We start from the raw sequence: 13,695 nt of genomic DNA, 5'->3' as shown, positions 1-13,695 counted from the left end.
CAGGACTCTGTGCAGGCCAGTCAAGTTCCTCCACCCCAAACTCACTCATCCATGTCTTTATGGACCTTTAGATCACCTTTGGGATAAATTAGAGCGGAGACTGTGAGCCAGGCCTTCTTGTCCAACATCAGTGCCTGACCTCACAAATGTACTTCTGGAAGAATAGTCAAACATTCCCATAGACACCCTCCTAAACCTTGTGGACGGCCTTCCCAGAAGAGTTGAAGCTGTTATAGCTGGAAAGGGCCAACTCAATATTGATCCCTACGGACTAAGACTGGGATGCCATTAAAGTTCATGTGCATGTGAAGACAGGTTTCCCAATACTTTTGGTAATATAGTGTACCGTCCCAGCAGCCAGCATCAGGTTGAGCCTAATTACTGGGATCTGCTGGCTGCTGGGAAACACCTACTGGTGAACACCAGAACTACGCCCTGTAGCTCTGGGGACCACAGTGCCACCAGCAGGTGATCCAGGTCCTGACACACAGGGTGACAGGGTGATAGGACATTCATTAAAAACAAAACAACTTACTAAATATATACTTTTCACTCAAACTAAAGACACATTAAAGCGTGCACATAAGTGTTAAGGGGTCTTTTTATCAATTTACATGGATAAACATTGTGTTCTTCTTCTACTCTTCTCCAGTGCCAGACAACAAATACCAGCAGGAGAAAAGCAAAATATGAAAACATTTATGGAAAACTGCAGAAAAATGACAGGTAACATTTTCCTGTATAAAGACCTCATGTTGGTGATATGATTCCATTATTCTTGTCCTTTAACTGCCATTCATTCTACTAACCTTGCTGCCATCTCTTCTGCCAGCATGTGATTGGCCACAATACCTGTCAGTCAGACACCAGGGGTGGGATTACTGCAGACAGCTGTAGCAGGGAAGAAAATCCTGCACTGCAACACATGAGTCCTAGAGAGGAAGTGACAGCCGTATGACCCTTATGCTGCTAAGTGAAGGAACTGGGGCAGATTTTTACCAAATATGATTTGACAATAAGGGGCGTATTTCTAAAAAAGCAGAGCTATATGTCCGGCGACACTGCATGTACATTCATCCTATGTGAATGGGGGGCAAAAACAAATGTTATAAGACTATTTTCTTTCCAGGTTGAATTTTTTTCATTTGTAATAGCAAAGTGAGGAAAATACTGAATTATGGTCACTAGAGGTAGCTGATGGTCATAGGGAAATGTTTTATTTGTATTTGTTTTATTACACACATATATATACAGTGGGGACGGAAAGTATTCAGACCCCCTTTAAATTTTTCACTCTTGTTATATTGCAGCCATTTGCTAAAATCATTTAAGTTCATTTTTTTCCTCATTAATGTACACACAGCACCCCATATTGTACACACAGCCCCCCATATTGTACACACAGCACCCCATATTGTACACACAGCCCCCCATATTGTACACACAGCACCCCATATTGTACACACAGCCCCCCATATTGTACACACAGCCCCCCATATTGTACACACAGCACCTCATATTGTACACACAGCACTCCATATTGTACACACAGCACCCCATATTGACAGAAAAACACAGAATTGTTGACATTTTTGCAGATTTGTTAAAAAAGAAAAACTGAAATATCACATGGTCCTAAGTATTCAGACCCTTTGCTCAGTATTTAGTAGAAGCTCCTTTTGATCTAATACAGCCATGAGTCTTTTTGGGAAAGATGCAACAAGTTTTTCACACCTGGATTTGAGGATCCTCTGCCATTCCTCCTTGCAGATCCTCTCCAGTTCTGTCAGGTTGGATGGTAAAGGTTGGTGGACAGACATTTTTAGGTCTCTCCAGAGATGCTCAATTGGGTTTAAGTCAGGGCTCTGGCTGGGCCATTCAAGAACAGTCATGGAGTTGTTGTGAAGCCACTCCTTCATTATTTTAGCTGTGTGCTTAGGGTCATTGTCTTGTTGGAAGGTAAACCTTCGGCCCAGTCTGAGGTCCTGAGCACTCTGGAGAAGGTTTTCATCCAGGATATCCCTGTACTTGGCCGCATTCATCTTTCCCTCGATTGCAACCAGTCGTCCTGTCCCTGCAGCTGAAAAACACCCCCACAGTATGATGCTGCCACCACCATGCTTCACTGTTGGGACTGTATTGGACATGTGATGAGCAGTGCCTGGTTTTCTCCACACATACCGCTTAGAATTAAGGATAAAAAGTTCTATCTTGGTCTCATCAGACCAGAGAATCTTATTTCTCACCATCTTGGAGTCCTTCAGGTGTTTTTTTAGTAAACTCCATGCGGGCTTTCATGTGTCTTGCACTGAGGGGAGGCTTCCATCGGGCCACTCTGCCATAAAGCCCCGACTGGTGGAGGGCTGCAGTGATGGTTGATTTTCTACAACTTTCTCCCATCTCCCGACTGCATCTCTGGAGCTCAGCCACAGTGATCTTTGGGTTCTTCTTTACCTCTCTCACCAAGGCTCTTCTCCCCCGATAGCTCAGTTTGGCCGGACGGCCATCTCTAGGAAGGGTTCTGCTCCTCCCAAACATCTTCTATTTAAGAATTATGGAGGCTGCTGTGCTCTTAGGAACCTTAAGTGCAGCAGAATTTTTTTTGTAGCCTTGGCCAGATCTGTGCCTTGCCACAATTCTGTCTCTGAGCTCTTCAGGCAGTTCCTTTGACCTCATGATTCTCATTTGCTCTGACATGCACTGTGAGCTGTAAGGTCTTATATAGACAGGTGTGTGGCTTTCCTAATCAAGTCCAATCATTATAATGAAACACAGCTGGACTCAAATGAAGGTGTAGAACCATCTCAAGGATGATCAGAAGAAATGGACAGCACCGGAGCTATATATATGAGTGTCACAGCAAAGGGTCTGAATACTTAGGACCATGTGATATTTCAGTTTTTTTTTTTTTAATAAATCTGCAAAAATGTCAACAATTCTGTGTTTTTCTGTCAATATGGGGTGCTGTGTGTACAATATGGGGTGCTGTGTGTACAATATGGGGTGCTGTGTGTACAATATGGGGTGCTGTGTGTACATTAATGAGAAAAAAATGAACTTGATTTTAGCAAATGGCTGCATAATAACAGAGTGAAAAATTTAAGGGGGTCTGAATACTTTCCGTCCACACTGTATATATATATATATATATATATATATATATATATATATATATATATACATATATATATATATATATATATATATATTCACGTGTGTTTGCGCTTCTGTTTGGGGTGCACACCCTAATGCAATAGGCTGCGCACACGTATGATCTCATAATCCATATGTATGACGTACATCTGTACTTGCACTGTTTATACTGTAAAACCCTATTCAATGTAGCTACTATGCTTGAAAATGAGCCTATTCTAATATGTGATGTTACATTTGTTGTTCACTTTTCCAAATTCAATAAAAAAAAACAATGGTTTGTAGCAAGAGATATACAAATAAACCGCCCCTGAATCTCTCTTACTCAACTGCGCCAAAAAAAAGTACAAAGCTATATAAAAGATGTGTAAATGAATACAAACTGTGTGTACATACACAGTGTACAGTGAAAAAAGCTGCCACTTAAATAAATACGTAAACGAGTAAGAGAGATTCAGGGGCGGTTTATTTGTATATCTCTTGCTACAAACCATTGTCTATTTATTTACCACCTGCAGCCTTGGATGCCAATAATTGTCTGTCTAACAGATGGATAATCCCGGAAAATATCTTCTCCGCTAATCAGATAGTTACTGATGGCAAGGAAGATGTCCCGGGATCTCTAAAGAATTTAGAAAATCTTTTGGAGAAACAAGTTAAAACTTGGTGGGATGTTTTCATGTTTGAGGTGGTTTTTATTCATTGACCACTGATGATATATTATCTCCCTTTTTTTAGACTCGCCTGCAGTCATCCATATTTTTTATTAATAGGATCAGATTGTGTTTCAGTCATTGTTTGTCCTATGCAGCTGTATGATAGTATCATGACTAATTGATATGGCTTGTATTTTAAACTAGACAAATTAATTATCTCCTGTTGAAATGTTCATTTTAATTTATTAATATTCATTTTTATTGGTTGCTTTCCACATTAGCACTGTAACTAGTGGTGGATTATAAGTTAGGATATGTCATATGTCATATATGGTAATGCTGGATGCAGCATTCTAACTACACACCGTAAAAATGTTTGGGATCCACTAATGCATTCAGTCTTTGTACCTGTGCTTCACGGTCAGGGGGACATGAAGTGTGAGCATGTGCAGAGCAGGAGGTCACATGACTGATGGTGATCATATGACTGGTGATGATCACATGACTGATGATGATCACATGACTGATCATAGATAGTATATAAGGATTGATGAACCATCCGTGTAGCCAATCCCATTTGAAGATGTCTTTTTGACGAAACATGTCTGGGGCGTGGTTACACGGCATTCCATCGCACTGACATTAGATGCCACTGTCTGAGGAGGACTACACCGATCGGTTGGCTGGGCCTTAGAAAGTTGGGTGAGAGATACACCAGTTTACACTTCAGGTCCGCTGTGACCGCGGTGCACCGTTGGATCACTGATCCTGTTGCTTGCTGTGCTTGCTGCGGATTTCTTTTTAAAGGCTTTTATGTTTCAGTTTAAAAGTGAGTGTAACCATTGAAGTGTGTTTGAAGTGATTTTAATAAATCTGTCAAAATGGTATCACGCTATGTGGAGCACTTTATTCATTTTTTTCATATATGGAGCTGGCTTGATTGGAGTCACGGTTCATCACATGCAACCCAGGTGTGGTTCAATTGCTGTTTTGCCGAACACGAGAGTGGGAGGCTATACAATCTGGTGAGTGCGCTCTTCAGAGGGAGTGGTGTCACTATCACGATGGTGTGGTGGAAGAGTAGAAGATTTTTCACACAAGAAGATTGAAAAACAACTGTTGAACTTATTCATTCATTTCTTGTAATTTATTATTTATAGTGACACTTTTCACTGGGTGTTAAAGAAATTTCTTTTCATGATAAAATTAATATTTTTCATGACACTATTATTATTATTATTATTATTATTATTATTAATATTTTTATGTATAAGTAGAGGGTCGTAGGCATTATACTGCTCTGACCCATTATTTTACACAATTTATATTAGCGCCGCTATCTCTATCTGTACACGTGTGAGAGGTATAGTTTTGGGATTCTGATCAAAAAAAAACATTGAACTGAAAGTATAACTAAAGGCAAATCTTTTTTTTTTTTTTTTTCTTTTCTTTTTTTGTAATCCTGTTTGTGAAAGTAAAAGAGAATCCCAAATTTTGGGTTGTCCAGAAAAGTAATAGAGTGGAAATCTTCCAATTTTGGTGACCTGGGGTGCCCCAAGGAATTCCCATTATTTTCAGGGATTTCCTCTCATTTCTAGTTTTGGCTATGGGACAGGAAGTGAATGGAAATCTCCCCAATGGGATAAAGATGGCAAAAATAAATCTTACAGAGGTTATAACCCCCCCCCCCTTTACTCTATCCAAAATGAAAAAAAAAAAAAGTTTTGCCTATAGTTCTACTTTATTATGATAAACTTAAAAAGTTAATAAAAAAAATTTAAAAGATCTAAAAATACTTTGGTGATCAAGGTAAAAAATGGCATAGTATTATAGGCCTTGCTTAACCCAATGTGACATTTTCAGCATCTGATACTAGTGGGTGGGAGTACTACAGACCGCGGAGGTAGGGAGGAAAATACTAAAAACTAAAAACTTTGAGATGCTCACTACATTCTCTTCTTCAGGTATTGTTCCCATCATTGTCCTCACCTTCAAAATGAAAGGAGATTACCTGGGAATTGAGAAACAATTTCGACTCATGGGTGCGGAGACGGTGATCGCCATTGAGAATTATACAATGGAGAGCACAATAAAAATTCTGGGAAGAACCACCGACATCCTGATGGTGATAGACACTGCCTTGAGGAACGTCAGATTCCGCCTGGAACAGCCAAGAGACCCGAGAAGAGAACGGATAGAGAGGAAGAAAGTTCTGTTCAACTACATCCATCAGATCGAACTTCATCGTGAGAATGAAAAACATAAGATAGAAAAAAGTAAGAGGGAAAAAAAATAGGAAGAGGAAAAGAAAGGGACGTGTACACTAATGTAACATTCCATTAATTCGCATTGGGAGCTGAAGGCATGTTTGAAAACGACTGTTTAAAAAGCAAAAAAAACTTCTTCAGGTATAAATTTCAGGCTCATACTGTAGATGTACTTATATCTAAATCAGCCACCAAAAAAAAGCCCCATTAGGGTCAGGTTTTGGGCCATTTTGACAGGCAAAGCTTTAACAACTTCCTCATATTGCCGAGGTTTGCCCTCATATTTCTGCCTCTTACACATTTCTATTGGCCAGTGAGGAAGCTCATCTTAGTGATCGGCCAATTGAATGTGGTGGAACTGGTGTCTAGCAGGCTTAAGAAATGTCCCAGCTTTGTCTATCAGAACAGCCCGCATTCAGGCGCAAATATGTTTCTTTTGGTTTAATGGAGCCTTAACAACAAATATGTTTTAAACCAAAAGAAACATACAGTGGAACCTTTGTTTACGAGTAACACGGTTAACGAGCGCTTTGAAAGAGGAGCAACTTTTTTTTTTTTTTTTTTAATTCTGACCCGGTTTGCGAGTGTTGTCTTGCAAAATGAGCAGAATTCAAGCTAATGGGGTATGCAGTACCACATTTGGCTAGAGGTTCGGGGGCTCCAGGGACACTCGGAACCATTCAGAGCCATTCGGAATCACTCGGAAATACTCAAACACTTGGAAATACTCCGTTCCCGCGTGTTTCTGAGCCTTTCTGAGGCTTTCCGAGTCCAGCCGAGCTGTCCCCGAGTATTTCCGTGGCTCTCCGGCGCCCCCCCCCACCTCTGGCCACATGCGGTATTGCATGTAATAGAAGTCAATGCGGAACTAATTATCTTTGTTTCCATTGACTTCTATGTGAAAACTCGCTGTGATATGCGAGTGCTTTGGATTACAACATTCTCCTGGAACGGGTTATGCTCATAATCCAAGGTTCCACTGTATTTGCGCCTGAATGCAGGCTGTTTGCCAAGGGGTGCAAAGGAGCAAACCAATTTTTCTGCACGTTCTCACATGAGAGAAATGCACAAAAATGGTGCCCGACAAATTTTAAAAACCACACAGTACCAAGAAGTGCACAAACACATATGTGTTAGCAAGACCCGTAGGGGTGTCATTAAGTATTAAATCTACCATCATACATCTGCAAAAGGGCAGTGCACATGTGTAAATGAAGCCTAGGACAAGGTCCTCTGATATCCAAGTCAAGAATGCCAATGTACAACCCCATCTTTAATTTAGTGCTACTAATATACTACTACTAATTGAATGAGTTAAAGTTATTGTAAGGTCTCATGCACACGAGACGTTAAAATAACGTTAAAATGCCAGTAGCTTTGCAGTCAGTTTTTTTAAACTTTTTTTCAGCTTTTTTCAAAGTTTTTACAATAGCGTTTTTTAGCGTTTATTATCGTTTTTAGCGTTTTTCCGCGTTAGCATTTTTTAGCGTTTTTTTTTTTTTTTCAATGGTTCAAAAACGTTAAAAAATGTTGGTGAGCAACATTGTTGAGCGTTTATCAGCGTTTATCAGCGTTAGAGCGTTTTTACAGCTGAAAAACCTCTCAGAACCCACTGGTCCTGGGTTTTTTTTAAAGCTTAAAAATGCCTATGCCATTTGCAGCTCAAAAACACCTAGGTGGGCATGAAGCCATAGACTAACATAGACAGGCATTTTTAAGATGCAAAAATCGCTCAAAAAAGCGGCTGTAAAAACGTCCGTGTGCCTGAGGCCTAAAAAAACAAAAAACAAAACAAAAAACAAACATGTCATACCTGCTCTGTGTAATGATTTTGCACAGGGCAGCCCCAATTCCCTTTTGGTCCCCGCTAGTGGTTCTTTTCCCAAGTCTCTTGCTATGGGGTCACTCCTGAGCCACGCTCCAGTGAATGGACACTGGCCATTCACACACACACAGGGTGTGGCTTGGCCCCACCCCCACTCTCTCCTTATTGGCTCACTGACTTTGATTGACAGCAGCAGGAGCAAATGACTCCCACTGCTGTGTGAGTCAATGAGGAGAGAGAAACCTGGAAGAACTGTTGCTCTTGTGAACTTCTCTGAATCAAGATGGGATTCACATAAGTATTAGGGGGGGCTGGGAGGGGGAGCTGCACCCAGAAGGATTTTTACCTTAACGCACAGAAAGCATTAAGGTAAAAAAACCTTCTGCCTTTAGAACTGCTTTCATGTAAATAATAGGGGAAACGACAATTTTAACTACAAATGTTAGGTTTAACTGCTTCAGCCCTGGAAGAATTTACCCCCTTCTGGAGCAGAGCACTTTTTGCGATTCGGCACTGCATCACTTTAACTGACAATTGCGCGGTCGTGCAACATTGCCCCCAAACAAAATTGGCGTCCTTTTTTTTTTTTTCCCACAAATAGAACTTTCTTTTGGTGGTATTTGATCACCTCTGCGGTTTTTATTTTTTGCCCTATAAACAAAAAAGTGCGGCAATTTTGAAAAAAAAAAATATATTTTTTACATGTTGCTATAATAAATATCCCCAAAAAACATATAAAAAACTATTTTTTTCCTCAGTTTAGGCCGATAAGTATTCTTCTACATATTTTTGGTAAAAAAAAAATTGCAATAAGCGTATATTGATTGATTTGCGCAAAAGTTATAGCATCTACAAAAGAAGGGGCAGATTTATGGCATTATTTATTATTATTATTATTATTATTATTATTACTATTTTTTTTTTTTTATTAGTAATGGCGGTGATCTGCGATTTTTATCGACATTATGGCGGACAATTTTAACACTATTTTGGGACCATTTTCATTTGTACAGCGATCGGTGCTATAAAAATGCACTGATTAATGTGTAAATCACACTGGCAGGGAAGGGGTTAAACAATAGGGGGCGATGAAGGGGTTAGGTGTGTTCTAGGGCGCTATTCTAACTGTGGGGGGATGGTCTTCAACTCACATGACAGCGATCACTGCTCCCGATGACAGGGCTTGGTGATCTCTGCCATGACACAAGGCAGAACGGGGAAATGCCTTGTTTACATAGGCATCTCCCTGTTCTGCCACTCCGTGTGTAATGGATGTGATTATGAGTGTTATGGTGAAATGCCTATTTCAAATATAACCATATAGATATAAGTGCTTATCTCTCTCTCTCAGCTATCAGCCTTAACCATATTCAATTAGATGTCTGCCAGCTTATCCTATCCCTTCATGTGGAACAGAATTGCAAGAGTTAAGAACAAGTTAAACGAAGATTGCGCCTGTTTTCAAGAGCTGGAAACAAGACACCCTATTTAGCTATGATAGTTTGCTATTCCCTTATATAGATATAACCCAGCTAAAAGCTTATACTTTGTCACAATAATGAATATGTCTATCTTGTGCCCTGCATACACTTGTCTTATTTGATATTTGGTTTGATAACAAAATATCCAGCTCACGGTATATTAGCCGGGGTCCAGGAAGTAATAAAAGCAGAAGTATCAATCTACTGAACTCGTGTATGTGTCAGTAAATTGCCTCAAGTGTGCACACTTTTACATTGAAGGTTAATTTGGCCAGGGGGGACAGAAACAAAAGTACCGAACGGTTCTGGTTCAGTCCAAAACATTTGGCGCCCAAAAGTGGGACTCGAGATTGGCCCATAAGGAAGCCGAACTAAGAGGACACTGAAAGAGGACCAAAATACGGGCGGACCGGAGCCTGATCAACTCTGGAGAAAACGGTAAGACATTTTCCTTAATAATTTGTCTGCTGTTTGATCCGCATCCGTATTTGGTTAATTTCTGTCTCCGTATCGGCTTCCCGCGGTCCACAAAGACAGGTATATATCTTGTCTCGAGCCTATTTATATAGTACGAACCTGTTTCCCACCCGCCTGTATTTGGAGTGTTTTGTTTTGTTGATCGATCTTGTGTTTTGTGGCGGCTGTTGGGAATAAGGGATTGATTATATAGTCACGGATGAAATTAGTTGACGTGGTTAAACTTCTCCTGAGGATCTGAATCACACTGAAGAAAGAGTTGCTGCAATCAAGGGCATCCCTTTGCCTCAAGGTCAAGCAATCCCTTTATGATGCCCTGCAATCTGACCCTTTCCTGCTTTCTCCAGAAGCTGTGGACAATTTTGAAACTCAGAAGGAGATCCTCTCAGCAGCCTCTGCTTTGGGACTAAAAGACTTTCAAACTGTTTTTCTCAGAGAGGCAAGGACATGCCACAGGAGTTTTGGCTCAGGCCCATGATAACAGACTCAGGGTATCACTCCTGTCAACTGGACTCAGTGGCCAGGGGGGGACCCTCCTGCCTTAAAGCCGTCTGTGCAGCCCAATGCCCCTCATGACATAACTGCCATACTGAACCAAGTACAGCCCAAACACCTGTCCTCAGCAAGACAACTCAGACTTCAGTGTGCCTTGCTTCTCCCCGATAACATCACCATCCTCCGATGTGATACCCTTAACCCATCCACTCTCCTTCCTCTTCTCGAGGGGGGAACCTCTTTGGAAAATGATTCTCATCTCACCGCTCATGACTGCTTTGAAGTGATGAAGATGGACACAACACACTTACCGACAGTCAGTGAAACAGCATGCAAATTGGCAGAAGGAAATTTTGGGATCATCCGGAAAACCAGAGGGTTATTGACAGCAGCAGGAACACCTGTAATACACAGTGCAGCTATCAAGGACTTAATGGATGCCCTACTCCGCTGGGAAACAAGCTGCAGATCAAACGCGAGAAGTGGTCAGCAGAGTGAATGCACCTATCCTGGATGACCCAATAGACACCCCTGAAGAGACTGTACAAACCACTATGATTCTACAAAACCTTCCTGTAAACAGGACTCACCTCAAGGAGCAACAAGAGACAGCTGACAAAGAAGAAAAAGAAGTGTGGATCAAAAAAGGAGCCACAGAAGTTGAAGGAATCATGGAATTAAACAAGAGACTGTGTCTGCCACGTAGGCCGGAAGCCTATCCCGTTACCAACATGACGGCGAAGACCACAGCTAAAAGACTTTTAACAGAAATAGTGTGCAGATATGGTGTCTCAGAGGTTATAGAGAGTGATCAGGGGCCGGCTTTCACGGCCTCAGTAACCAAGGAGATATGGACAGCCTTAGGGGTCACACTAGCTTTCCACACCCCATACCATCCTCAGAGTAGTGGGAAGGTGGAAAGACTGAATGGCACAATAAAGTCTAGAATGCTGAAAATGTCTCAGGAAACGGGAATGAGTTGGCCAGACAACCTACCCATTGCCTTTGCCATTGCCTTGTTCAGTGTTAGGTACACTCCAAGGGGAAATCATCGTTTGTCATCCTATGGGATATTGTTTGGTTCAGTCCTCAGTCTAGGTTGTTATTTCCCACAACAGTTTCAGCTCTAATCTGATGTATTAACTGTGTATGTGACTGTTTTATCTCGAGAATTAACCCGTATCCATTCGGAAGTGTTTTCTTCCATTCCAGATCCTGAGCTGGATACAGGATCGCACAAGCTGGTTCCTGGTGACTGGGTCATGGTAAAGAAGTTTGTGAGGAAACACACCCTTGAACCCAGATATGATGGTCCTTTCCAAGTCCTTCTGACAACTACCACATCAGTAAAAGTGGCCGGAAGGAACTCGTGGATACACGCCTCTCACCGCAAGTCCTGTGCCCGAGGAAGAGGCTGAGGAGACCAAGCCATGATCCTGTTTATCCTTTATATTGTGATTGTTGTTCAGGGACAAGAAGTAGCCATCCAACAAAAAGATGGCATAACCCAATTCTGGTATAATTCATCCAACACACATGTTGCCACTTTCATATCCCCTTATAGTAAGAAACTTCTAGGTACTGATTACAGTGTCCGGTCCAATGAAAGAGCAGTAGGTCCCATGACTGTGTATGTATGTGTCACTGACACATATTGAAGTCACTCATTGATAGAATGACAATCAACAAGCACACAGATCAATACTTCACCAAAGTTTATTGTGAGTCTTATGCCCCGTACACACGGTCGGACATTGATCGGACATTCCGACAACAAAATCCTAGGATTTTTTCCGACGGATGTTGGCTCAAACTTGTTTTGCCTACACACGGTCGCACAAAGTTGTCGGAATTTCCGATCGCCAAGAACGCGGTGACGTCAAGCACGTACGACGAGACTAGAAAAGGCCGGTTCAGAACCAAGCGCGGCACCCTTTGGGCTCCTTTTGCTAATCTCGTGTTAGTAAAAGTTTGGTGAGAGACGATTCGCGCTTTTTCAGACTCGTGGCTTTCAGATCGTTTTCTGCCGTTCAGTTTGTGCTTGTGGGTTTGTATCTGCTCTTCAGTGCGTGCAGTCAGTTCGTATCGGAGTTTTCTGTGCGATCTTGTCCGCTCGTTGCTGTTTTTCAGGTCGCTCTTCACAGGCCTTGCTGTTCTTCAGTGCGTTCTGTTACTTCGTTCTGAGCAGCCGACCGTTTTCTAGCCATGTTTCGTATGCGTACTCCTCGTAGAGTTCGTGCTGTGCGGGGGCTTGGTGTTGGGGTCCTGACCTTGACACAAGTCCAGTCCATGAACAGGGTGGGGAGGAGTTCATGGACCAAGAATTGGTTGCTTCAGCGTGACCAGTTCTGTCATATGCCTTTGCTCCGTGAGATCCGTGAGAATAATCCTGATGATTTCAGGAACTTTCTCAGGATGACGGACCCCGTGTTTCACCGTTTGTTGGCTTCGCTGACCCCCTATATCAGCAGGCAGGATACCTGCATGAGGCAAGCCATCACTCCAGAGCAGAGGTTGGTTGCTACCTTGCGGTATTTGGCCACAGGGAGAAGCCTGCAGGACCTCAAGTTCTCGACAGGCATCTCCCCCCAGGCTCTTCTTTGTGGACATTTACTGCTTGTGTTTGTTTTAGCTGACCCTGACAGAAATGTGTGGAGTCCAGAAAATGGCGTGATTGTGTAACCTTATACAAAGCACTGTTGGCTGTTATTTACTAAATGCAAAGACACTTTTCACTACAAGTGCACTTGCAACTGCCCTGAAACTGCACTTGTAGTGCAAAGTGGATTTGCCCTTAGGAAATTACCCCCATTTTCTCATCAAACAACAATTACATCACCCCAAAAGTGTTGTAGCGTTGAGACAATAATCCACACATTCTTGATGAACAATCTTTTTAATACCAGCACAATCACATGTGCATTTACCAAAGGTTTTTCTGACAAACCAACATGTTTATTGTATAACATATTTTGTGGTGTCATTATCCAAAATCAAAATGTGCATTTTATAGAAAACAGGCCTGTGTAAAACCAACAAGAAAAGACACAAATCTTGATCTTACAAAGTTCACATTTGGTAGAACTGGAAGGCAATATCAGACATGAGTATTTAGGAACTGTGTTTGATATTGCGTTCAGATGGGGGGAAATCACCCCTGGAAAAGCCAAATTTGGAAGATGCACACAAATTTCACAATGTCAACATGTGCTATCTGCCATCACGGGGGATCAAGGGACGTGTTTTGGGGGAGAAAGCCCTTCCTCACCGCTACTTTATTATTGAGGAAGGGGTTGCACCCCCAAAACGCGTCCATTGATCTCCCGTGATGGCAGATAGCA

At 41.8% G+C, this 13,695-nt stretch overlaps 1 protein-coding gene across 2 annotated transcripts in view; it reads left to right on the top strand.

The window, feature by feature from the left end:
- Positions 1–13,695, top strand: part of LOC141148187 (uncharacterized) — an 82,803-nt gene that overhangs the window by 57,345 nt on the left and 11,763 nt on the right. For both annotated transcript variants that reach the window (XM_073635385.1, XM_073635386.1), the window contains exons 3-4: positions 653–726; positions 5,774–6,085. In XM_073635385.1, the coding sequence (XP_073491486.1) occupies positions 653–726; positions 5,774–6,085 (386 nt within the window). The remainder of the gene's footprint in view (positions 1–652; positions 727–5,773; positions 6,086–13,695) is intronic.

This window comes from Aquarana catesbeiana, linkage group LG06, assembly GCF_042186555.1.
Source record: "Aquarana catesbeiana isolate 2022-GZ linkage group LG06, ASM4218655v1, whole genome shotgun sequence".
Lineage (NCBI taxonomy): Eukaryota > Metazoa > Chordata > Amphibia > Anura > Ranidae > Aquarana > Aquarana catesbeiana.
Note: the sequence above shows the minus strand (reverse complement) of the source record. Positions and strands in the feature narration are given on the sequence as shown.